Source organism: Manis pentadactyla, chromosome 4, assembly GCF_030020395.1.
Source record: "Manis pentadactyla isolate mManPen7 chromosome 4, mManPen7.hap1, whole genome shotgun sequence".
NCBI lineage: Eukaryota > Metazoa > Chordata > Mammalia > Pholidota > Manidae > Manis > Manis pentadactyla.
In genome coordinates this window covers 14,980,318-14,996,611 of record NC_080022.1, presented here as the reverse complement: position 1 = coordinate 14,996,611, position 16,294 = coordinate 14,980,318, and the positions used below count along the sequence as shown (strand labels likewise).

At 38.0% G+C, this 16,294-nt stretch overlaps 1 protein-coding gene across 11 annotated transcripts in view; it reads left to right on the top strand.

The window, feature by feature from the left end:
• EIF4G3 (eukaryotic translation initiation factor 4 gamma 3) overlaps positions 1-16,294 on the top strand; it is a 406,522-nt gene that overhangs the window by 362,111 nt on the left and 28,117 nt on the right. For 6 of the 11 annotated variants that reach the window (XM_036914543.2, XM_036914534.2, XM_036914550.2 and 3 more), the window contains 5 exons: positions 2,859-2,953; positions 4,920-5,013; positions 5,762-5,879; positions 7,338-7,558; positions 9,267-9,385. In XM_036914543.2, coding sequence (XP_036770438.2) covers positions 2,859-2,953; positions 4,920-5,013; positions 5,762-5,879; positions 7,338-7,558; positions 9,267-9,385 — 647 coding nt within the window. The remainder of the gene's footprint in view (positions 1-2,858; positions 2,954-4,919; positions 5,014-5,761; positions 5,880-7,337; positions 7,559-9,266; positions 9,386-16,294) is intronic. The other 5 variants (XM_057499810.1, XM_036914545.2, XM_057499809.1 and 2 more) reach the window with 1 other exon arrangement.

The window sequence follows — 16,294 nt, the reverse complement described above, 5'->3', positions numbered from 1 at the left end:
CTGAGGTATTAGAGAAATGGAACTTTGAGGGTCAGATACGTAAGAATTCTGTATTTAGGTGTGAAGGGAGACCAGGAAGAATAACCCAAAGAATAGAGTGGTAGTTGGTAAGTGAAGCATTATCACCTGAAGACTGGTTATTAAGTAGAGCAGAGAATGCAGGAAGTAAATGTGATTTCTCTGGCTACTTCAGAGTTAGTAGTTAAGAAGACTTTATTAAGCATCTTCCATATATTCTTTATTAGTAAGGGATATAAAAAGAGGTGAAGATAGCATTCCTCTGTCTAAAGGCTTACATTTCATCTAGGAAGTCAAAACTAATAAAAGAAACATTTGTCAAATAAACATAAGATGATATCAGTTATGAAATGTATTCTGCATTGAGGTTAAAATTCAGAGAAGAAGAAAGATAGCTGGAAGAAATCTTTATTTGAGGAAAAGGGGCGCACTTGAACTGGGTCTTGGTGGATGGTGGATGGTAGATATTTGGAAGGGAAGGAATAGTTTTAGTCACAAAATTAAATATTGTAAGGAGAAATAGACAACATCAATTGAAGCAAAATTTAAGTGTTCAGAAGAAATGGAAAAATGTTTGTCTGGAAGGATGGAGCTAGATTAAGAACTTTTGATTTTGGTACACATTAAGGGACCAGTGAAAGTTTTTGAGCAAAGGAATAATGTCATGCTAGAGAAATGTAAATAAAATAAGTCTGTTGCTCTTCACATGGTGAATCGAAGGGGTTGAGCTCAGAGATGCTGCTGTTGCTGAAATCCTACGTGGAAGGAGGTGAGACTTTGTAGCAAAAAGAATAAAAAGCAGCAGAAAAACAAATAGGAAAGATGAACTACAAGGCATTTTACACTTGAGAAAATAGAAAGACCATTGAGTAAGTTTTGGAACAGTGGAAGAGGAAACTTATTCAGAAGGGAAATGATCGTTTTTCTTTTGGGCCTTTGTTGAGATGACAGTAGAGCGCCCAAATAAGAAGGCTCCTTTGTCCACTGTGCAGTTGAGTGACTGGGGTAGTGACTGGGTCATACGGTTGAAAACCTGGGCTCTGGAGCTAGACTGTCTGGGTTTGAGTTTCATCTCTCTTGTATTCTAGGTGTTTGACTTTGTTAAGTCACTTAATGTGTAATATGGATCTAATAAGGGTACCTAGGGTTGGTGTGAGGATGAAATGAGGTAGTAATAAAGTGTTTAGTACAGCAACTAGGACATAATAAATGCTCAATGATCATTAGCTATTATTCATCACAGGCATAGTAGAGCACATAGTGAAGTTATGAGAGATGACTCCTCCAGGGAAGAAGGTGTAGTTTTTAAGTTTCATGAGACACCACATCTACCTTCCTCACCCTAGTTGCCTAGCACAGTGTCTTTCAGGTAGTGACCTTTATTTTTCACTTAACCAGATTGCAGGGGATATGAAAGCCTAAGCCATGGAGGATGTCCACAGATCACAAAAGGAGGAAAGGAAGTCTTGAAGAAGTGACACATAAAGAACAAGTGGAGAGGAGGGAATACTGGGATTTAAGTATCATAGAAATAAGGAGGAAGCCAGGCTGTACATGATCATAATGTAAGAACAGAGAAAGTCAAGAAGCACAAGGACCAGAAGAGCTTTTGAATAGACAGCTTGATGGTCTTTCATTCATTCATTCATTCATTCATTCATACAACAAATATTTATTCAGTGCCTGTCACTTAACAGGAGAGACAAAGTTCCTTCCTTCATGCATTTTGCATATTACAGGGGGAAAAATACAATTAGTCCTTAAATATATGATTTTGTCAGATAAATTTGTTCTACAGATAAAAAAAAGCAGAGAGGGAGGGAATGGGTGCAAGGCTTGGTGAGTAGAGGTTGGAATTTTAAACACGAAGGTTGGGGAGCCTATTAAAGCTGGTATTGTTTAAGCAAAACTCTGAAGTAAGTGAGGGAGTTTGTTCATGTGGATATCCAGGACAGAGGGTTTTAGGCAAAGGGAAAAGTAAGTACAGAGGCCCTGAAGCAGCATTTTCAAGGAATAGCAAGGAGGCCAGTGTGGCTGGAGCCAAGGGCATAGGAGGAGAGTGGTAGAAGATGGAGTCTGAGAGGCAGGGATCCAGTTTATTTAGAGTTTATAACCCATTTATAAGGAATCTGTCTTTTTCTCTGCGCGAGCTGGAGAGGTACCAGAAGTGTTCTGAGCAAAGAAGTGAGAGGACCTGATTTACTAGAGTCACATAGCTTACAAGCAGATTTGCCAATGAAGAGGGTCTTTACACTAATTGAGGAAACTATGCTGGCTTCAACCAGATTGGTAGTGTTTGTAGTAGTTAGAGGGGGCTAGCTGCTGAATATATTGTAAAGGTCGAAGTGGCCAGATTTGCTGACAAATGGGTCTGAAAAGTAGGAGGAATGAGAGTCAAGGTTTCTGCCTGAGCAGCTGAAAGGTTGGAGTAGCAGGTTCAGGGAGAATGATCGAAGTGTACTGTGTCATTTGACACCATTAAGTAAAGTAAACTTCGGAATAAATAATTTCTATGTGATTTTTCCTAAGTGTTCTAATCATTAACTCTGTGAAGACTAGATTTGGCCCTCCCTTGTGTAGCACTAAATCTCTATTCATTTGTATCAGCTTGTTTCTTCTAGGTCAGTAATGTTTCATGGGAAAGCCAACACAAGGAGAGTGCTTGCGCTTGATATTTTCATGTTGTGGCTATTGGAGACTGTCAGCAAGGCTTTAACAGTTTCTTTGGCCTTTCTCCTTCGTTTTGATTGGAGCTGCTAAATTGAAAATACTGCTCACTCTTTCATTGTCAAATTGACTTGAGACAGATGAGAGAGTGGCTCACTCCATTCTCCCGACAGGTGCCCAGAGAGTGGATGAAGGTGGTTGGAACACCGTACAAGGGGCCAAGAACAGTCGGGTACTGGACCCCTCAAAGTTTCTGAAAATCACTAAGGTGAGTATGACATTTAAAATACAACTTAAAACAGCATCAAAACATAACCCTCAAAATTACTTCTTGCTCACATAAGTTAGCCACATTGTAGATTTTATGGCGTGGTTATTTTTTCATACAGATGCTTTTCTAAAAATCAGCATTGATCGGCATGTTCTTACCTACTTGTCCTGGCACTAGTACTTTTTATTTTATGAGGGATTACTAAGGAGGAAGTGACTAGGTTAATTCTTAAAGTTATTAAATGCTTAATATATGAGAGATGATAAAAATACTTCAGAAGCCATAGTCAAGTTTTCAGCTTTTATACAGTGTTTCTTAGCTTGGGGGAAGGAGCAGCTACCTATTTAAGTCTAACAATGAAAGAAATTAATGGTTTGTTATATCCAAGGCCTAAAAGAAATCACAGAGGACCTACTTGAAATCATTCTGTGATAAGGATTTAATATACTGTACTTTGCTCTCTTAAGAAATCCATGGGCAATAAGAGGAAAGAATTTTCTCTTAGCAGATGTTTTCAGCAATAAAAGATGATCTCTAAGTAGGGTGAAGAACTTGGAGAACATAGAGAAAGCAGAATTACATTTTATAAAAGTGGAAACTTCTACAGCCCAGTGGGTCTTACAAATAATTTGCAGGTCTAGCTTGATCCTTTCTGAAAATTGGCAACCTGACAGCGGAATACTAAAGACAATCTAAAGCTAATATGAAAACATCAAATGAAAGAAGATAACTGAGAAAAAGACTTTGAGGAAATTGGAAGATGATCGGCTATGTCATTTGCATCATCATGGTTTTATCAAAGCATTTCTTCAGGATAGAACATTCACTCTCTGGATCTCTCTTGATGTTAATTATTCAGGATTCTGTTCTCTGAGATTATGGTACATTCCTCTAGATGTTTATGTCTTGAGAAGGAATTCTATTGCTGAGTACTATTCTGAATTATATTGCTAAATAGAAGTGGCTGGGATAATTCTAGTTTCCAGCAAGAAACAGTTTTAATGAAAATCTTATGCTTAAAGAATTTCTCCAACACCAGCCCCAACACCTTTGAAAATTATATCAATACCTAATAAGATTTACCTGTGTTTTAACAGTATATAAAAGACTAGTGTTAGTATTAAACTTGCAACATTATTTCCTTAATACTTTGAAAAATATGTAAATTTTTAAATAAATTTTGTGTATATTCAGATAGTTATACTATAGGTACACTACATCTTAGAAGAAGTTCAAAACCATTAAAGTCTTGTTAAATGGGAGAGATTTGTGTAAAAGCATGTCAAGAGAGCAAGGCAGCACTGTCACAATATAGTAACATCTTTGTTACACAGAGTTGATTACAGCTTTTGTGTTACTGTGTGTTTTGTAATGTGTATTACACTGTAATTCTATTCACTTGCTGGAAATTTGTGCTTGGAGGGTTAAACCCTGGAGATACTAGGCACCTTAACTTCTTGTCTAACATTCTATTCTTTTTCCTTATTCCCCTTTATTGAATACTCTCACTCCTAGCCCCAACCTACATTAGGCTTTGCTAAAATGTGAACTTTCTGTGTTTTTGACCCATTTTCTGACGATGATGTGAAGAGATTAATGAGTTGATTTTATAGTATTTGTATATTCCTTTTTTAAATTAATTTTTAAATCACTGGGCATTATTGTAGAAGAATCATTAGAAACTGCTTGTATTTGACAACTAGTACACTATCTTAGAGGAACTGAATACACTGTCCAGACCAGTGGCTTCAAACTGGGTTTTGTGGAAGCTGCATTCCAAGGAAGTGATTCAGAAACACAAGAAATCCACTTTAATGTGAACAGTCATGATTCATGTTTCATAAATTGGCATTTCAAGCAGAATTTTGTTGTTAAAATTGGTTTTAGTCCACTGGAAATTAAAAAAGATAAACTGTTCTTCTAGAATATTTCCTATAATTTACTGTGGTCACTTATGTTACAGCCCACAATTGATGAGAAAATTCAGCTGGTACCTAAAGCACAACTGGGCAGTTGGGGAAAAGGCAGCAGTGGTGGAGCAAAGGCCAGCGAGACCGGTAAGCAGGGAGTGTCACTTCTTGGGAAGCTGGACGTGGTCTCTCAGCATTCACCATACAATCTGGTCCCACAGTTATTTAGTGAGGGTTGTAGGAAAAGGTCTGTAGACTAAGCATGCCCAAACTTGCTGGTGTCCCTCTCTGACTAACATAAATTGAGGTTTCCTCATCAATAAAAGTCCTTGGCTATTCAAAAAATATTTTTTAAAATTTAAGTTCAGTTAAGCTATTTGAAATTTCAATTTTTTAGGTTTCTTTGTTGTTGTTATTCACAAATTCAGCATAATTAATGAAATTACTGGGAACCTAAATTAAAAGTAAACTCATTTTGCTGAGAAAAAGGTTATTATTTTTAATTTTATTTCAGATAGTTGTAAAAGAATGAAGAATTCGATTGAAATACCTTTTAAAGTCTTTATCAGAAATCAGTGAAATACGTTGTTTTGTTTTTGCTTGCCTCCCGCCTTCTCCTGTTGGCCACCCCTGTGCCTAACCTAGGATAATTTAATTACATTTTTAAAGGAACAAATAGTTATAATGAACCAAGATTTCTAATTTATCTTTACATGAAAATTTCTTCTAGTGCTCTGCTTCTGAGAGTGTGGCCTGTGGACCAGAAGGCTGGCATCACCTTGTTAGGCTTGGTAGAAATGCCAAGTCTCGGGGCCTACCCCAGCAAGGCAGATGAATTAGAAGCTGTATTTTAGTCATGTGATTTGTATTTTTCTCAATCCTTCAATATCTGTAGATGCCTTACGGTCAAGTGCTTCCAGTTTAAACAGATTTTCTGCTTTGCAACCTCCAGTGCCCTCAGGGTCTACATCATCCATGCCTTTAGAGTTTGAGTCTCGACGAACCTTAACCAGGTAAGAAGCCTACTCTTCATGTTAACGCAAGACTGACCTGCTTGTCAGTGTGTCTGTCAGGCTGTCTCTGCCTCACACATACCCACACAGATTATGCTGGTGATCATCCCTATGGACGGATTCCTTCATCCATCCCTAAGGGTGTCTTTTCATTTCCTCCTTTATTTTTTGCATTCTATAATTTCCAAGATAAAAGCATAATTTCATGGTAGGTTTGGGATGGAGTGGGAGGGAAGGGCAAGTTATCTTGCACACATCTAATGGTTTGCTCCTTAAGAAATCCAAATGCACCCACAGCCCTGGTAGCTGTATAGGGCTGCCAATCTAATGCCCCAGGATGCTGTAGATTAACCTAGCACTCCTAACGTGTGAACTAAAGGGTATGACAACCCATACATTTCTTTGTACTTGAGGTTGTCTTTTATTTTTCACTACTCTCTGTATTCTACTATCTTCCTACTTTTGTTTTTGTAGGGTGATACAGTTAAGTATTCTGTTGGCTAGCTTATGGAGACTTGATGAAGACTTGCAATATAGTGATAGAGAACAAAATTTTTTAATGTAACTTTTAGAGCTGAAATTTCTTTAGGCCCTCAAACTTTTGTTTTTTATTATTGTAATCAGTTTGGCTCAGTTGACTTTCTAAACTGTGTCACCACTTCCTTGGCTTCTAAAACTATACTTAACCCAAGTCACCTCTTCCATGATGACTTGGGTTGTCATTGAGCATCAGTGTGCTGTTGAACTGTTTGCTCTTTGCCTGCCATAAATCTCCCCTGATGGTTCTGCTTTTTGAGTACTTGTTATGTTCTTTCACAGAGATTAGACTGTTGTCATGCTTCTAGTCTTTCTTCTTCTCTTCCTTTTAATTTGCTGCTTCTGTGGTCGGGGTTAGAATTTGCCCAGCTGGTTAGAATTACCTAAAGACTAAATAGGGAGATAGAAAGATTCTCTCTTAAAATGAATAAAGTGTGTAACTTGGGCTATTCAAACTACTTCTACTATTTCGTTCTCAGATGTGTTCCATATATTTGAAGTTTCTGAATTCAGAAACTTTAAATTTATTTAAAGTGTTGTATAATTTGTAAGATAGTGATGCCATGTTCTTGTGGTAATCTGTTTCTTTTTCACTCTTTTAGCTCATACTTTCACTGCTGTCTTCTTTATTCTTAAAAGATTTTTTTAAACTAATATAGGAAATTTTTCATTTTCAAGTTTTAAATTAGTACCCCTTTAACATTAAAAAAAAGTTAAAGTATATCTTAATATTCCCTTTAAAATACTGGTTTTACTTGTTTATATAAATACACTATGAAATGTAATTGGTGTCTCACACATGTAGTGTTATCTGTGAAAAATTATTCTGCATACTTTTAGAAAGTCTTAGTGTTTATTTTGTAATTTAATAGAGGATGGAGTAGTTCTATTTTTTTGAAGACTGTTGTTTTGTCTTTTAAGTCGTGGAAGCATGGGCAGGGAGAAGAATGACAAGCCCCTTCCATCTGCAGCAGCTCGTCCAAACACTTTCATGAGGGGCAGCAGCAGTAAAGACCTGTTGGACAATCAGTCTCAAGAAGAGCAGAGGAGAGAGATGCTAGAGACGGTGAAACAGCTTACAGGGGGCTTGGATGTGGAGAGGACCAGCACTGACGCTGAGCGAAGCAAAACCAGGGAGTCAGGTGAGAGACTTTGTAGAACAAATGTAGTTTGTGTTTTGGTCTTACGGAGATGTTGTTTTGTGCCTGAGTAGATTTAAAAATCAATACAATAACGACAGCACACACCCTTGCCTTAAAAGGTAAGGGGCATCTTCATAGTTTTGTAACATGTTCTCATTCCCCAGGTATTCCTTTGTTCAACAATTTGTGAATTTTCCCCTTTCTCTATTAAATGTAATGATGATGAGGTCCTTTTGCTGTATATTAATTAAGCAATCTGAATTTTTTACAGATTCCCTAAATGAATCCTTGCTGTTCATTAGTGTGCATATGCTTTGTAGAAGCCCTCAAATGTATGAAAATTCTGACTTCGTTGAGCCACTGCAAGGCAAACCAAAGAGAAAGTATCAGACTGCCTTTTGTTACCTTTATCTTGGTAACCTCTGTGGTTTTTCTAAGTGTTCAGCATGTATTTGCTTAGAGGACCAACTCAGACGAATGCTCTAAAAATTACCTCGTGTATTTAACCTGTGTTTTAGTTTCCTCATCTCTTATATGGGGATAATAAGTGAAACTAGCCTGTAGGGTTATTATGATAAAAATGAGAAGTTAACACATCTAAATACTTAGAACATTATATAGCACATAAAAAGTTCTCTGAGAGTATTAGATGTCATGATGAGGGTGATAATGACAATGATGAAAAATAGTTTAAAGATAGATGATTTTCAGCATCTTGTAAGTCTTAACTCTGAAGTAAATACTGGTTGTTTATAACATTTCCATAGCTTTCAGATTAATTTCACTATTTAAATTGTGTCCCCTAACAATAGTCTCTAAACATATTTCAGAGACAGATATAAATGTCCCAACTGTTATAGACTTCAGATCCTTTTAGCTTAAGGGACATTGGCTTTCCTATCTGTGCTAGGTATTTGGGAATATAAGAAGATAGGGTGTGAAAATATCTTATATTAGTGAATGCTGCATGTAGCACAACTACCGTATGTGTATTTATTGTCTGAGTCACTTGTTCATTTGCCACGTGCACACTGACTTCTAGTGACTTCTGAGTACTTGATTCCTGTTCTTGGCCTTCTGTCTGATGGGTTGGGAAGACCTTTATCAAATAATTCCATGAAAAATAGTACAAACTGAGAAAAATGCTATGAAGGAAAAGAACAGTTCTGAAAGAGTACTTAATAAAGTAACCATCTAGAACTGCCACAGAGGAATGTCAGGGAAGCCTTTCCTTAGGTCTGAAGGACCAGTAGGAGATAAAACAAGTTTGCAGTAAGGAGTGGGTGTGGAGTGGTGAGAAAGTGCATTCCGGATAGGAGGAACACCATGAGCAGAATGGCCGTAGGTGGATCCATGGCACTTGCAAGAAACTGCCAAAGGCCAGTTTGGCTAGAGCTCTGCACAATTGTGCAGGCCTCCTGTGTTCATCATTGAAGCAATGGAGAGGATTCAAAATACAGAAAGGAACAAAACCGTTCTAATTATAAAATTCATCATATTGCTATATACTTTAATTTTAGATTATGAAGGTTCTTGTACATATCATTTCTAAAATGACTGTTTCTGTGTTTTCCTGCTTTGCCAAATTTGTATCTATTAATGCTTTTATTAAAAAGCAATGTAACAACAAAAAATATTGTCAGCCATAACCCACCATTTTAGTGATAATTTTTGTCATTTTTAGTTTTTCACTTTCTTTAACTTCTAGTAGCAAAACCAGAAATTCCAGCAACATTGGCCCCTGACAAGCCTGCATTGTCAGAAGAGGAGATGGAGAGGAAGTCCAAATCTATCATTGATGAATTTCTACACATTAATGATTTTAAGGTAAATGAATTTTTAAAAAAGAAAGCATCAACCACATAAAAAGCCCTGTGACAGAGACACAGTTACTTGGTTCTGGTCTAAGTCACTGTGAACTGATAAGGTAAGAGTAATCAGTCCAAGTCACACCCAGTTCAGTCTGCACAGTTCTCATGCATTGCCGCCAAGCACTCTCTTTTAAATTGATACAGTAATTCCAAGGTCAAGTGGCAGGAAAAGAAAATGGGTGTCATTCCATTCCCATTATGGAACAACCAGGTTGATTTTGATATTAATGAACAAAAAACACATTATCATTATGAGGCTTTCAGTCATAATCTTTGCAGTCATTTTTTTGTTGTTGTTATGATTAATCTACAATTACATGAAGAACATTATGTTTACTAGGCTCCCCCCTTCACCAAGTCCCCCCCCCACACCTCCTTACAGTCACTGTTCACCAGCATAGTAAGACGTTGTAGAATCACTAGTTGTCTTCTCTGTGTTGTACAGCCCTCCCCATGCCCCCCTCCACATTATACATGCCAATTCTAATGCCCCCTTTTTCCCTGCCCTTATACCTCCCTTTCCACCCATCCTCCCCAGTCCCTTTCCCTTTGGTAACTGTTAGTCCATTCTTGGGTTCTGTGATTGTGCTGCTGTTTTGTTCCTTCAGTTTTTCTTTGTTCTTATACTCCATATATGAGTGAAATCATTTGGTACTTGTCTTTCTCCGCCTGGCTTATTTCACTGAGCATAATACCCTCTAGCTCCATCCATGTTGTTGCAAATGGTAAGATTTGTTTTCTTCTTATGGCTGAATAATATTCCATTGTGTATATGTACCACATCTTCTTTATCCATTCATCTACTGATGGACACTTAGGTTGCTTCCATTTCTTGGCTATTGTAAATAGTGCGGCGATAAACATAGGGGTGCATCTGTCTTTTTCAAACTGAGCTGCTACATTCTTAGGGTAAATTCCTAGAAGTGGGATTCCTGGGACAAATGGTATTTCTATTTTGAACTGTTTGAGGAAACTCCACACTGCTTTACACAATTGTTGAACTAGTTTACATTCCCACCAGCAGTGTAGGAGGGTTCTCCTTTCTCTACAACCTCGCCAACATTTGTTCTTGTTTGTCTTTTGGATGGTGGTGATCCTTACTGGTGTGAGGTGATATCTCATTGTGGTTTTAATTTGCATTTCGCTGATGACTAGCGATGTGGAGCATCTTTTATTTGCCTGTTGGCCATCTGAATTTCTTCTTTGGAGAACTCTCTGTCCAGCTCCTCTGCCCATTTTTTAATTGGATTATTTGCTTTTTGGTTGTTGAGGTACATGAGCTCTTTATATATTTGGGATGTCAAGCCTTAACTGGATCTGTCATTTATGAATGTGTTATCCCATACTGCAGAGTACCTTTTTGTTCTATTGATGGTGTCATTTGCTGTACAGAAGCTTTTTAGCTTGATATAGTCCCACTTGTTCATTTTTGCTTTTGTTTCCCTTGCCCGGGGAGATATGTTCATGAAGAAGTCACTCATGTTTATGTCCAAGAGATTTTTGCCTATGTTTTATTCTAAGAGCTTTATAGTTTCATGACTTACATTCAGGTCTTTGATCTATTTCGAATTTACTTTTGTGTATAGGGGTTAGACAGTGATCCAGTTTCATTGTCTTACATGTAGCTGTCCGGTTTTGCCAGCACCATCTGTTGAAGAGACTGTCATTTCCCCATTGTATGTCCATGGCTCCTTTATCATGTATTAATTGACCATATATGTTTGGGTTAATGTCTGGAGTCTCTATTCTGTTCCACTGGTCTGTGGCTCTGTTCTTGTGCCAGTACCAAATTGTCTTGATTACTGTGGCTTTGTAGTAGAGCTTGAAGTTGGGGAGTGAGATCCCCCCCACTTTATTCTTCCTTCTCAGGATTGCTTTGGCTATTCGGGGTCTTTTGTGGTTCTATATTAATTTTTGAACTATTTGTTCCAGTTCATTGAAGAATACTGTTGGTAATTTGAAAGGGATTCCGTTAAATCTGTAGATTGCTTTGGGTAGGATGGCCATTTTGACAATATTAATTCTTCCTAGCCAAGAGCATGGGATGAGTTTCCGTTTGTTAGTGTCCTCTTTAATTTCTCTTAAGAGTGTCTTATAGTTTTCAGGGTATAGGTCTTTCACTTCCTTGGTTAAGTTTATTCCTAGGTATTTTATTCTTTTTGATGCAGTTGTGAATGGAATTGTTTTCCTGGTTTCTCTTTCTATTAGTTCATTGTTAGTGTATAGGAAGGCCTCAGATTTCTGTGTGTTAATTTTGTATCCTGCAACTTTGCTGTATTCCAATATCAGTTCTAGTAGTTTTGGAGTGGAATCCTTAGAGTTTTTTATGTACAATATCGTGTCATCTGCAAATAGTGACAGTTTAACTTCTTCTTTACCAATTTGGATTCCTTGTATTTCTTTTTTTGTTCTTATTGCTGTGGCTAGGACCTCCAGTACTATGTTGAATAACAGTGGGGAGAGTGGGCATCCCTGTCTTGTTCCCAATCTCAGAGGAAAAGCTTTCAGCTTCTTGCTGTTCAGTATGATGTTGGCTGTGGGTTTATCATATATGGCCTTTATTATGTTGTGGTACTTGCCCTCTATACCCATTTTGTTGAGAGTTTTTATCATGAATGGATGTTGAATTTTGTTGAATGCTTTTTCAGCATCTATGGAGATGATTGTGTGGTTTTTGTCTTTCTTCTTGTTGATGTGGTGGATGATGTGGATGGATTTTTGAATGTTGTACCATCCTTGCATCCCTGGGATGAATCCCACTTGGTCATGGTGTATGATCCTTTTGATGTATTTTTGGATTCATTTTGCTAATATTTTGTTGAGTATTTTTGCATCTATGTTCATCAGGGATATTGGTCTGTAATTTTCTTTTTTGGTGGGGTCGTTGCCTGGTTTGGTATTAGGGTGATGTTGGCTTCATAGATTGAGTTTGGAAGTATTCCCTCCTCTTCTATTTTTTGGAAAACTTTAAGGAGAATGGGTATTATGTCTTCTCTGTATGTCTGATAAAATTCCAAGGTAAATCCATCTGAACCGGGGTTTTGTTCCTGGGTAGTTTTTTGATTGCCACTTCAATTTCTTTACTGGTAATTGGTTTGTTTAGATTTTGTGTTTCTTACTTGGTCAGTCTTGGAAGGTTGTATTTTTCTAGGAAGTTGTCCATTTCTTCTAGGTTTTCCAGTTTGTTAGCATATAGGTTTTCATAGTATTCTAAAATAATTATTTGTATTTCTGTGGGGTCCGTCATGATTTTTCCTTTCTCGTTTCTGATTCTGTTGATGTGTGTTAATTCTCTTTTTCTCTTAATAAGTCTGACTAGAGGCCTATCTATTTTGTTTATTTTCTCAAAGAACCAGCTCTTGGTTTCATTGAGTTTTTTCTATTGTTTTATTCTTCTCAATTTTATTTCTTCTCTGATCTTTATTATGTCCCTCCTTCTGCTGACTTTAGGCCTCATTTGTTCTTCTTTTTCCAATTTCAATAATTGTGACGTTAGACTATTCATTTGGGATTATTCTTCCTTCTTTAAATATGCCTGGAGTGCTATATACTTCCCTCTTAAGACTGCTTTCGCTGCATCCCACAGAAGTTGGGGCTTTGTGTTGTTGTTGTCATTTGTTTCTATATATTCCTTGATCTCTATTTTAATTTGGTCATTGATCCATTGATTATTTAGGAGCATGTTGTTAAGCCTCCATGTGTTTGTGGGCCTTTTTGCTTTCTTTTTACAATTTAGTTCTAGTTTTACACCTCTGTGGCCTGAAAAGTTGGTTGGTAGAATTTCAATCTTTTTGAATTTACTGAGGTTCTTTTTGTGGCCTGGTATGTGGTCTATTCTGGAGAATATTCCATGTGCACTTGAGAAGAATGTGTATCCTGCTGCTTTTGGGTGTAGAGTTCTGTAGATGTCTATTAGGTCCATCTGTGGTAGTGTGTTGTTTAGTGCCTCTGTGTCCTTACTTATTTTCTGTCTGGTGGATCTATCCTTTGGAGTGAGTGGTGTGTTGAAGTCTCCTAAAATGAGTGCATTGCATTCTATTTCCTCCTTTAATTCTATTAGTATTTGTTTCACATATGCTGGTGGTCCTGTGTTGGGTGCATATATATTTATAATGGTTATATCCTCTTGTTGGACTGAGCCCTTTATCATTATGTAATGTCCTTCTTTATCTCTTGTTACTTTCTTTGTTTTGAAGTCTATTTTTTCTGATACTAGTACTGCAACACCTGCTTTTTTCTCCCTGTTGTTTGCATGGAATATGTTTTTCCATCCCTTCACTTTTAGTCTGTGCATGTCTTTGGGTTTGAGGTGAGTCTCTTGTAAGCAACGTATAGATGGGTCTTGCTTTTTTATCCATTCTATTACTCTGTGTCTTTTGATTGGTACATTCAGTCTATTTACATTTAGGATGATTATTGAAAGATATGTACTTATTGCTATTGCAGGCTTTAGATTCGTGGTTACCAAAGGTTCAAGATTAGCTTCTTTAGTATCTTACTGTCTTAACTTAACTCGCTTATTGAGCTATTATAAACACTGTCTGGTGATTCTTTATTTCTCTCCCTTCTTATTCCTCGTCCTCCATTCTTTATATGTTAGGTGTTTTATTCTGTGCTCTTTTGTGTTTCCTTTAACTGCTTTTGTGGGTAGTTGATTTTATTTTTTGCCTTCAGTTAGTATTTGGTTGGTCTGCTTTATTTGCTGTGATTTTATTTTCTCTGGTGACATCTGTTTAGCCTTAGGAGTGCTCCCGTCTAGAGGTGTCCCTCTAAAATACCCTGTAGAGGTGGTTTGTGGGAGGGAAATTCCCTCAACTTTTGCTTGTCTGGAAATTGTTTAATCCCTCCTTCATATTTATGATAATCGTGCTAGATACAGTATTCTTGGTTCAAGGCCCTTCTGTTTCATTGCATTAAATATATCATGCCATTCTTTCCTGGCCTGTAAGGTTTCTGTTGAGAAGTCTGATGATAGCCTGCTGGGTTTTCCTTTGTAGGTGACCTTTTTCCTCTCTCTAGCTGCCTTTAAAACTCTGTCCTTGTCCCTGATCTTTGCCATTTTAATTATTATGCGTCTTGGTGTTGTCCTCCTTGGGTCCCTTCTGTTGGGAGTTCTGTGTACTTCCATGGTCTGATCGATTATTTCCTTCCCCAGTTTGGGGAAATTTTCAGCAATTATTTCCTCAAAGACACTTTCTATCCCTTTTTCTCTCCCTTCTTCTTCTGGTACTACTATAATGCGGATATTGCTCCTTTTATATTGGTCACAGTTCTTTTAATATTGTTTCATTCCTGGAGATCCTTTTATCTCTCTCTGTGTCAGCTTCTGTGCGTTTCTGTTCTCTGGTTTCTATTCCATCAGTGGCCTCTTGCATCTCATCCATTCTGCTTTTAAATCCTTCTAGAGATTGTTTTATTTCTGTAGTCTCCCTCCCTACTTTGTTCGTTAGCTCTTGTATTTTTCTCTGCAGCTCCAGCAGCATGGTTATGACCTTTATTTTGAATTCTTTTTCAGGAAGATTGGTTAGGTCTGTCTCTCCAAGCTCCTTCTCAGAGGTTGTCTCTGTGATTTTGGTCTGGATCAAATTCTTCTGCCTTTTCATGGCAATAGAGGTAGTTGTGGGGAGCTGGCACATGTGTCGGCTGGGAGAACGTCCCTTCTTGCTAGTCTGTGGCCTTCCTCTCCTGGGAGAACAGCGACCCCTAGCAGCTTGTGCTGGGCAGCTGCGCATAGATGGGATCTCTGATTCTTGCCTGGCCGGCCGCTGTGAAAGAAGCTCTGCCCTGCTGCTGCTGTGGGCATGGCTGGGGCGCCGGCTACGGGTACCCGCTCGCAGGTTTTACTGTTCCCTTTCCCTAGTATCCAGCACACCATGCACTGTGTGTCTGCGCTCCCGATGCGGATGGCTAGGGCTGGGTATTTAGCAGTCCAGGGCTCCCTCTCCCTCCCTGCTCCGACTCCTCTCCTCCTGCTGGAAGCTAGGGGTAGGGGCGCTCGGGTCCCGACGGGCCACGGATTGTATCTTACCTCCTTCGTGAGGTGCTGAGTTCTCGCAGGTGTTGATGTAGTCTGACTGTTGTCCTGTGTCTTCTGGTCCCTCTTTTAGGAATAGTTGTATTTGTTGTATTTTCAAAAATATATATGGTTTTGGGAGGAGATTTCCACTGCTCTACTCACACCGCCATCTTCAGTCTTTGCAGTCATTTTATCATCATTCTCATATTAACTTTAAAGTATGGTTGACATTACTTTTTCCTTATTTCATAAGTGGGAAACTGAGGCATAGAGGAGTAAGCAATGTGCCAGGATTGGACAGCCTAAGTGAAACATTTCAAGACACAGCTTTGAATTTGCCCATCTTTAACCCTGACCTTCTCCTCTATCTTAATTTGAAATGGTAGTGAATAAGATAGACATACTGCCTGATTTCATGAGCCCTATAGTCTAGTGGCAGAATAGACCGTAAATGGGTAATTCCACAAATAGTTATTTGAAATGTAGTTATAATAAATGCTGGTGGACCCTAAAGGATCTTACAAAAGATCATACATTAGGACCTCGTTTAGGGGACTAGGGTCAGCAAAGGCATATCTGTTAAAATACTTGTCAGTTTATTAACTACTTTTGCTTTGGCATTATATTATTAAAAATTCTGTCAAAGTTACTTATTCTTTTGACATTCTAAACATTTTCTGCTTTCTATACAGAAAAATCATCTTGGTTAGCTATAGCCCAGGTTTCTAAAACCATTAAGCCTCTGATACTATCCAAAGTTCTGAATAAGTAGGAAGAAATTTTGATGATGAGCAAGTTAGAGAGTACTTCAGAGAAGCCCTTGGAAATGCAACAAAAAATAAATGAACA